This window comes from Trypanosoma equiperdum (genome assembly GCF_001457755.1).
Source record: "Trypanosoma equiperdum strain OVI genome assembly, contig: ctg_1695, whole genome shotgun sequence".
Lineage (NCBI taxonomy): Eukaryota > Euglenozoa > Kinetoplastea > Trypanosomatida > Trypanosomatidae > Trypanosoma > Trypanosoma equiperdum.
The window spans coordinates 1-8,821 of record NW_027123721.1 but is presented as its reverse complement, the minus strand read 5'-3'; the positions used below and the strand labels follow the sequence as shown (position 1 = coordinate 8,821).

The window sequence follows — 8,821 nt, the reverse complement described above, 5'->3', positions numbered from 1 at the left end:
GGTAGAGGGACCCAAATATCGCGTAAGGGGGGCCCCGCACGATAAAAAGTTGCATACAAAATCCAACGTTACACGCTGCGCACCTCCGTACCCAAAAGCGCGGCCATTAAATGTTAGGTGAAAAAGAAAAAATAAAGACAGCTCCAACTGCTGACCAAATGAAAATTGCAAGCGACACCCTTCTAGGTTACGTGCAACTGTATGCACGCCCGGGAAAAGGCGCAGAAAGCACAAAATTAAACCACTTATACCACATGCCCTTTAGCTGCCTCACGCGTTCTCCGATACACCCCAGACACGGATGACATTGTCCGTGTACCCAGAGTACAGGGTGCTACCATCCGCAGACCACGCGATGGAAACGCACTCCGGGACAATCTTCTTGCTGCCCTGATGCTCCGGCGCAAGCTCGACGATGATGTCCTTGTTCTCCAGGTCAAAGATGCGGATGCCCTTTTCGGTAGCCGCACACATCCAATAACGGTTGGGGGAGAAGCAGATTTGGTTGATAGGCGCACCAGCGGCCATCTCAGAAAGGGCCTCACCCTTAGTCAGGTCCCACAGACGAGCGACGCCGTCCTTGTCGGAAGATGCACAGAGGGAACCGTCAGGGGAAACGGTCACAGATGTGACATAGTTTGTATGTCCCTTAAGGTCCGTGACAAGTCGCCCGGTAGCGAGGTCCCAGACCTTCACCAGGTTGTCCCAACCACCAGAGACGATGACAGGGGCATCCAAAGACGGGGAGAAGCGGACACAACTCACCCAGTCGGTGTGAGCACCGCGGCTCAGAGTGTGCATGCATTCGCCCTTGACATTCCATACGCGCAGAGCGTTGTCACGACCACCGGAGACAATCTGTCGGTTGTCGGGAGAGAAGGCCACGGAGAGTACGTCCTTTGTGTGGCCAAGAAACTTGTATTGGCATTGTCCGTTCTGCAGGTTCCACAAGCGCAGGGAATGGTCCCATGACGCAGACACAGCGAAATTCCCGTTGTTGGAAAGGGCAACGTCAGACACAAATGCGCTGTGCCCCTCCAGACGCCTGTCGGGAAGGCCATAGCTGCACTCACTGCTGTGCCGGTCGGGGTTAGGGCCCCATGAAAGAAGGGTCTTGTCCCGGGATGTGGATACCACCTTCGTTGCGGTTTCAGGCGTTTGTGGGCAGGCGAGGGATGTAACCCAGCCACGGTGACCCGTCAGTTGTCCTTCGTAAGCGACAGCCATGATTGTGAGCAGAAAATAGAGCGGTTAGCCTTGCGCTACTCAGCTTGCTACGCCAAAAACCAAATGAAGAAGAAGCAGGTAGAGGGACCCAAATATCGCGTAAGGGGGGGCCCCGCACGACAAAAAGTTGCATCTGATGTGCAAGTGATGCAGCCCTCCAAATGTACGTGGTTAAAACCCGTGCTTTAACATCGACCTTAAATGAAACGAAAACACAGTTGTTCTGCATAACAACGAATAGCGTTACTTTTCACCGTACCATTTAGCAAGTCGCGCCAAGAATTCATCCAAGGTGTCACTACCCATACACATAGCCTCTGCAACTCTACCATTAATTGAAAATTCCTCTCCACACCGAGACACAATATACTCACGAACCGTCTTCTCGTCGGCCCTGCTGAGGCGGTATAAGTTTCTTCCCGCATTCACACTGCGTTCCCCTTCTGTTTTCCCCTCCACCTCTGCCGTGTGTCGTTGTTCAGTTCCAAAGTGTAGTCCTACCAGCCCCACTAGCTCGTCCGTTCGCATATTCTCCATGTGAATCTTGTATCCAAAACGCCCAGGTCGAAGGAGGGCTGAATCAATGTCATTGGGGTCTCGCGTTGTCATTACTACAATTAGGGAGTGCATGTCAACCACGCCATCAAGAACGTTAAGAAACCCCGAGAGACCCGGGACTTTGTACCTACCATCACATCGCGCCTGTTGTGAGGCAGCGCCTCCCAAACCATATCCACACTGGTTTCCCCCCTCTGGTCCTTGTCCCGTTGACGCCTGCCGGCAGCGAACAAGGTCATCGCTTGCGTCGACGTCCTCAAACAGAAAAATAACATCATCAAGTTCGTATACAAAAGGTTGAAAATCTTTAGTGCAACGCAGCGTTCGGGTAAGAAAGATGTCGGAAAGCTGCTGGTCCGTTGAAATGATAGGAAGATGTAGCGAAATAACATGTCGACCCGTGTAAGCAGCGATGGCGGAGACCAGAGCGGTTTTACCCACACCTGACTCCCCGTACACAAGGAAACCCAATTTGTAAGGAAACCCCTCGATAGCGAAGCGCCCCTTTTTTTCGACAAACTGCTCGAGGCGCGACAGCAATTCATCTTTTTGTGAGAAAAACAACGTGTCGAATGTCTTTGATGTGGAGAGTAGTTGCTTCGTAAATTGTAATGTCTTCTCCCCGCCGGTCAACTGGAAGTGATACTGCTGGCCACCGGCCGTGCGGGGAAGGTTTGATATGTACTCCTTCAGCGACTGATCAACAAATCGTTCGAGTTTTTGCGCGGCGCCGGGCCCACGCGCTTTCAGATACAATACATGATCCACCCTCTGTGCAAAGTCTTCATCTTTCCGGCATCGCTGGTACGTGACCTCAATGCCGTCACCCACCGTAATCCACATGCCACACGTTGGGAGGCTTGCCACAGCGTAACGGGGGAGCTGATCACGTAAATTAAACCCCCGGAGCGCAACACCTGCGTAAAAGAAGCCGGTAGACTCAAAGGAAGAGGGTCCCAGTACCAACTCCGAATCACTTTTCAGTGGGTCAAAAAGGAATAGCACGGACTGCTTGTCGGGTCCGTGTCGAGCATCGCGTGGGTAAACCGTTGTGCACACCAGCTGTTTCGAGCCGTTCTGCACATGTCTTGCGATATTAAGCAAGGTAGAGCTCAAGAGAATACCTGTGTGCTCGCACTTCGAGTTTTCATAGAAACGATGGTAAAAGCTACTGCGGTAAAACGTCCCTGTGATGGTGCGCACCACCTCACCCTCACCGTTTCCCTGCTGATCCTCCCACCGCGACTTTGAAAGAAGAACAACAGCCTGGATACCAAACGCGAATATCAGCAAGATGACAAGTAGTGGCAAGAGCTCCAAGAACGGCGGAACCGATGTGCCAAGTGCGAAGTCGCTACCTGCAGACGTTGATTGCATTCATAACCCTAAATCACTTTCTGGGTTGCTGTTACCTACGCAAATATGCAAAAAAAAAAGAAAAAACTATTGCTTCCTCTTCCTACGCTTCCTGTAGTGCGCGACAGATCTAGGAGAAAAAGAGGAGGCAACGCATTCATCCATGATGCAGACCGAAGCGCTTCGGTCCACAACAGCACACACGCAGTTTTCCTTATCAGCTGTCGTCATCTCTACTCCCCCTTGGATTGCACCTACACACTCTTGCCACCCGCATACGAAGGTGATCGCGTTTAATCTGCTTTTATGAAATATGTATGCATACCTTCTATGCCGGTGTAAAACAGCGGTCAGCGGCAACAACGCACAGACGAACAAACACACCGCTCCCAACCACTCCTTCAGTAGTACGTACCGGAACGTTCAACAGAATTTGCTTCACAACACGCGCAGTTACGCGTACACAGCATGCGCGTGTCACCCAAGAAAAACTTCCTTTCTATCCCTCTTTTCCCGACATCACACTCTCGAAAGTTCCTTACCAAGAAAGGAAATAAAACGACAGCAAAAAGGAAATATGTTAAACTTGAGCAACCGAACGCCCCCGTTATGTGGGAACGGGTAAACATCTATACGTCGGTTCGTGTTCCACCTCTACCAGCCTCGTTACGACTGTTATCACTCTGGAACTGGAGAACCAGGTCAAGGGTAGAAATAGAGATGAAAAAGCTCAGCCTACTTCATGCATGCATAAAGGTATGCATACTCCTCACTCTCAAAACTCTGTGTTGTCGCCGAATGCATTATCGTGATAGAAGTGGTTGAAGTTGAGACGCAGAAGAAGGAAGTTAAGAAAGTCGAACTGCAAATGCTGCTCTTCCAGCGTGGTTAATAGAGAGGAAATCTCACGTTGGAAGTCGTCAGCCAGCCTCTGGTATTCGTTCTTAATGGAAAACACGTCACCGTGACCGCGCTCCAGCAGTGAAGTCAGTACTGCCTGGGCTCCAACGAATTGTCGGACTACGCTGAGAACGCTTTCGATATTTTGCCGAATGGAAGTACAGTCTCCGTGCAAAAGGGAGTGAAGGGTGAGGTACTGCAGATAGGATATGTGCGCTGCGCGGATGTCATCCATGGAGTTGCACTGGCGAAGAGCTCGCATAAGCAGATCCCATGAAACGGTTGAAACCTCTGCGACAAGGTAAGACCATAAGTTGTTCACAAAGTGGTTTAGCTGCAGACCAAGCAGGTGCGCATCAGCAGCCACTTCCCGCCACGCAGTTGTCTCCCGCTTCGCGTTGTGCAGCCCTCCTATGATCCTATCTAAAACAACGCTCTGCCTCCATGAGTTTTTTAGAGCAACTTCTGCCCGCTTCACCTTGAACATCATGCGAAACAGGCGCCGGTAAACCTTCATGGCACTGGCATCGAAGATATTGTTGAGTGGCGAGGGCACCGACATTGTGACAACAAATGCATCCCAACCAATGATTTTATCGTCCTTAACTATCTCGCAGTGGAGCATCGTGAAAAGATCCGTATCCAAATTTTTCGTGTGCGGAGTTATGCCAAGCAAGGCGCTTTGCATGTGGTCGCGCACCAGTGAAGTTTGCACCATGTGACTCATCCTACCAAGCACGGGATCCAATTTGTGTATAAGGACCTCATAAAAGTCTCCGTTTCCGACTAGAAGAAAGGCATTTACCATACGCAGAACATTGTCAAGGTGGAACTCCTCCCTAATCAGTCGGAGCACTGCAGTATTGGTGAACCTCATGGCATCACGAACCACACTGTCCAGCGTATCAAATGTTGCACTTTGAGCGGCTGCAACAATGGAGGGGTCCATGTGCCATTGCTTGCACCTGCAACAGTTTCGAATGAAACTGACGTTCTTAGCCACAAGCCTGATCCGCTCCGCCAGCGAATACGACACCGTCGTTGGTAACATATCTGGCAGAAGGGAAAACTTAGAAGACCAAAACGTGTCTGACGTATCTTCAACTCTGGGATCGGACTTCACAAAGAACTCGTTAAATGGATCTGAGACATCACCTTTTATAATGCTTGACACCGTCATATGAAGGAGAGGACTCACAGCCTCCATATACACATCAGACAGCAGTGCGCATAGTCTTCTTGACCCCTGCTGTACCAGACGTTGAAGTTTAGACGCCAGTTCGCCACCCTTCACGTTTTCTGTTTCCTTCAGCATTGTGTGCAAAACCCGAAGTTTCGGTTGTACTCTTTTGAACGCAACCACCAAATCACCAAATGCCATTGGCGGCGTCTGCCGCCCACGAAAAGACGCTACAAGAGTGTGGTACTGTGAGAGGTGCCGACGAACAGCTCCACGAAGGCTTTGCTGCAAGAACGATCTTTCCGACGTACCGCCCCTCAAAGCGTCATCTATTTGATGTGCCAGACAACCACACTCTTGAAAAGCAGAAAAAGCCTGCCTCTGACGAACGGTACCATATCCAGAGTTCATTTCATAACGACAACATGCGTTATCATACGCAAAATATTTCGTTTTATCAACACCCATCCACATAAACAACATATCCGATATAAACTCCAACTCCTCAATGGCCTTCGCACCTCCGGCGTCATTCACCGCATTCAACACACCACCTACAAAATCATGCTTACCACGGTCAGCGCTATCTTCCAAAGGATGCAGCACGTCAAAATGACGAGGTGTGATTCCAGATATCGTTGACGATGGCTTCAACGGAGTAATTTCAAACCTCCCACTGCCAACGACACCACCACTACCATCCCTGCGACCAATTAATCTGCCAGGAAGTTCGAAACTATTCCCTCTCCTTCCGGTCACAGAACTCACTGGTTGACGATCATCAACGACAGAAACATGAGAGTGCTTTAACTTATCATCTACATTACCCACAATTTCCCCACCCTCCAAAGGAGAGGAAAGAGAATCCACAGAGGGAAGCCTACCACCAACACATGTCAGTGAATCAACGTTCTCCCCCGCAGAAACAGCTTTAAAAGGAACAACACGCTGCACACATTCCCTATTAGCAGCGCTATCACCCTCCGCCCTGTGCCACTTAGGAGCAGGAAAAACGTCTTTTGAATACTGCACCCCGTCAGACATACTAAAAAAAATAAAGAATAAAAAAATAAAACAACTAAAGAATATATACATATATGATTACATTAAAAACAATAATGGTAATATTGATAATAATAATGATAATAATAATGACGGTGGTGGGGAACTAAAATAAAAATAATAATAATAATAGTAGAGTATTAATAATAGTAGTAGCATCAATGTGTCACGCATCTTTCCCGTAACGAGGGTTCCTAAATGCTACAGAGACGAAGAGAAAATGTGGCGGCGGACCATCACCGTAGACAGTGAGACGACTGCAGCACCGGTCCGAAATACACCTGGGAACTTAGTCAACCTCCTCGACTTTAGGCCCGGACGATGCCGCAGCGCCTCCCATCCCACCACCCATTCCTCCGGGCATACCACCGGGCATACCACCGGGCATACCTCCGGGCATACCGCCAGCCGCGTCGCCACCGCCCATGCCCTGGTACATCTTTGATAAGATGGGAGCACACACGCCTTCGAGCTCCTTCTGGCGGTGGTTGTATTCATCCAAACTGGCCTCCTGGTTGTCGTTCAGCCATCGCAGTGCCTCCTCCACGGCAGTGGTGACAGCGTTCTTGTCGGCGTCGTCAAGCTTGCCAGCAACGTTGGGGTCATTGATAGTGTTCTTCATCGAGAAGGCGTAGTTCTCAAGACCGTTCTTAGCATCAATGCGCTCACGCTGCGCCTTATCCTCAGCCTCATACTTCGCAGCATCAGACACCATGCGTTCGATATCAGCCTTGCTCAGGCGACCCTTGTCGTTTGTGATGACAATCTGGTTGCGCTTGCCAGTGCCCTTCTCCTCCGCAGAAACGCTAAGAATACCATTAGCGTCTAGGTCGAAGGTCACTTCTATCTGTGGCACGCCGCGGGGTGCCGGGGGGATTCCAGAGAGATCGAAGGTGCCCAAGAGATGGCAGTCCTTCGTCATGGTACGCTCACCCTCAAAGACCTGAATGTGCACACCGGGCTGATTGTCTGAGTATGTGGAGAAGATTTGGCTCTTTTTGGTGGGGATCGTCGTGTTGCGCTTGATCAGTGCCGTCATCACGCCACCTGCCGTCTCGATGCCGAGCGTAAGCGGGGCGACATCCAGAAGGAGGAGACCTTCCGTTTGCTTGCTCTTACCACCGGTCAAGATGAAAGCTTGTACAGCAGCGCCGTAGGCCACTGCCTCGTCGGGGTTGATGCTCTTGTTAAGCTCCTTGCCACCGAAAAAGTCAGACACAAGCTGCATCACCTTGGGGATACGGGTGGAACCACCAACCAGGACCACATCGTGCACGGCGCGTTTGTCCATCTTGGCATCCTGCAGCACACGCTCTACGGGTTGCAATGTACCACGGAACAGGTCACCGCACAGTTCCTCGAAACGAGCACGGGTAATGGTCGCCTGGAAGTCAATGTTTTCGAAGAGTGCATCGATCTCGATGGTTGCCTGCGCAGCGGAAGAAAGTGTGCGCTTGGCGCGCTCACAAGCCGTACGAAGGCGGCGAAGGGCGCGCAAGTTCGATGAGAGATCCTTGCCCTTGTTCTTGCGCTTGAATTCCTCGGTAAAGTGAGCCACAAGGCGATTGTCGAAGTCTTCTCCACCAAGGTGGGTGTCACCATTTGTGGCTTTCACCTCGAAGATGCCGCCGTCAATCGTCAGCAATGTCACATCGAAGGTGCCACCACCAAGATCGAAGATGAGCACGTTGCGTTCCTTCCCCTCATCAGCCTTGTCCAGGCCATAGGCAATTGCAGCAGCCGTTGGCTCGTTGATGATGCGCAGCACCTCCAGACCAGCAATCGTCCCCGCGTCCTTCGTTGCCTGGCGCTGCGAGTCGTTGAAGTATGCAGGCACTGTTACGACAGCCTTAGCCACCTGCTTCCCAAGATACGACTCCGCAACCTCCTTCATCTTCAATAGTACCATGGAACTGATCTCCTCAGGATTGAAGGTTTTCGTCTCACCGCGGAACTGTACCTGGATCACTGGCTTGTCGTCGCCCTTGGTGACGACCTTGAAGGGCCAGTGCTTCATGTCGGACTGCACGACAGAGTCGGAGAACTTCCGTCCGATCAGTCGTTTCGCGTCGAACACCGTGTTCGTAGGGTTCATCGCCACCTGGTTCTTCGCCGCATCGCCGATCAGGCGCTCAGAGTCCGTGAAGGCAACGTAGGACGGCGTCGTACGGTTACCCTGGTCATTTGCAATGATTTCCACACGTTCGTTCTGCCACACACCAACGCACGAGTACGTCGTACCGAGGTCGATACCAATGGCGCCTTCGTATGTCATCCTTCAAAGAGGCAGATATTCCTTGTTTTATAGCTGTTGCTTGTTCCTTGATGCTTATGTGATGCACGCGTGGGGCACGTGGGCAAATGCAAATAGGAAGGAAGAGCAGGAGTGCAAGTATGGGAGGACGATGCCGGGCTGCAGTTGCAGGAACCAAAGGAAAAAAAGCACCACGGTAACAAAGATGGCAACAACAGCGGTAATAGCACTAACGCTCATTATCGTAATAATAATAATGGTAATATTGATAATAATAATGATAA

General features: G+C 50.8%; 4 protein-coding genes across 4 annotated transcripts; all 4 read right to left on the bottom strand.

The window, feature by feature from the left end:
• Window positions 1-270: 270 nt before the first annotated feature.
• TEOVI_000516600 (receptor for activated C kinase 1) lies at window positions 271-1,227 on the bottom strand (the record flags this gene model as incomplete). The annotated part of the gene is made up of 1 exon (XM_067222771.1): window positions 271-1,227. The coding sequence occupies one exon, from the start codon at window positions 1,225-1,227 to the stop codon at window positions 271-273; it is 957 nt and encodes a 318-aa protein (XP_067078872.1).
• A 243-nt stretch (window positions 1,228-1,470) lies between these two features.
• On the bottom strand, window positions 1,471-3,162 carry TEOVI_000516500 (ATPase family associated with various cellular activities (AAA), putative; the record flags this gene model as incomplete). The annotated part of the gene is made up of 1 exon (XM_067222770.1): window positions 1,471-3,162. One exon carries the CDS (start codon window positions 3,160-3,162, stop codon window positions 1,471-1,473), a length of 1,692 nt encoding a protein of 563 aa, XP_067078871.1.
• Window positions 3,163-3,916: 754 nt separating this feature from the next.
• TEOVI_000516400 (gamma-tubulin complex subunit, putative) lies at window positions 3,917-6,265 on the bottom strand (the record flags this gene model as incomplete). The annotated part of the gene is made up of 1 exon (XM_067222769.1): window positions 3,917-6,265. One exon carries the CDS (start codon window positions 6,263-6,265, stop codon window positions 3,917-3,919), a length of 2,349 nt encoding a protein of 782 aa, XP_067078870.1.
• A 307-nt stretch (window positions 6,266-6,572) lies between these two features.
• TEOVI_000516300 (glucose-regulated protein 78, putative) lies at window positions 6,573-8,558 on the bottom strand (the record flags this gene model as incomplete). The annotated part of the gene is made up of 1 exon (XM_067222768.1): window positions 6,573-8,558. The coding sequence occupies one exon, from the start codon at window positions 8,556-8,558 to the stop codon at window positions 6,573-6,575; it is 1,986 nt and encodes a 661-aa protein (XP_067078869.1).
• Window positions 8,559-8,821: the final 263 nt, after the last annotated feature.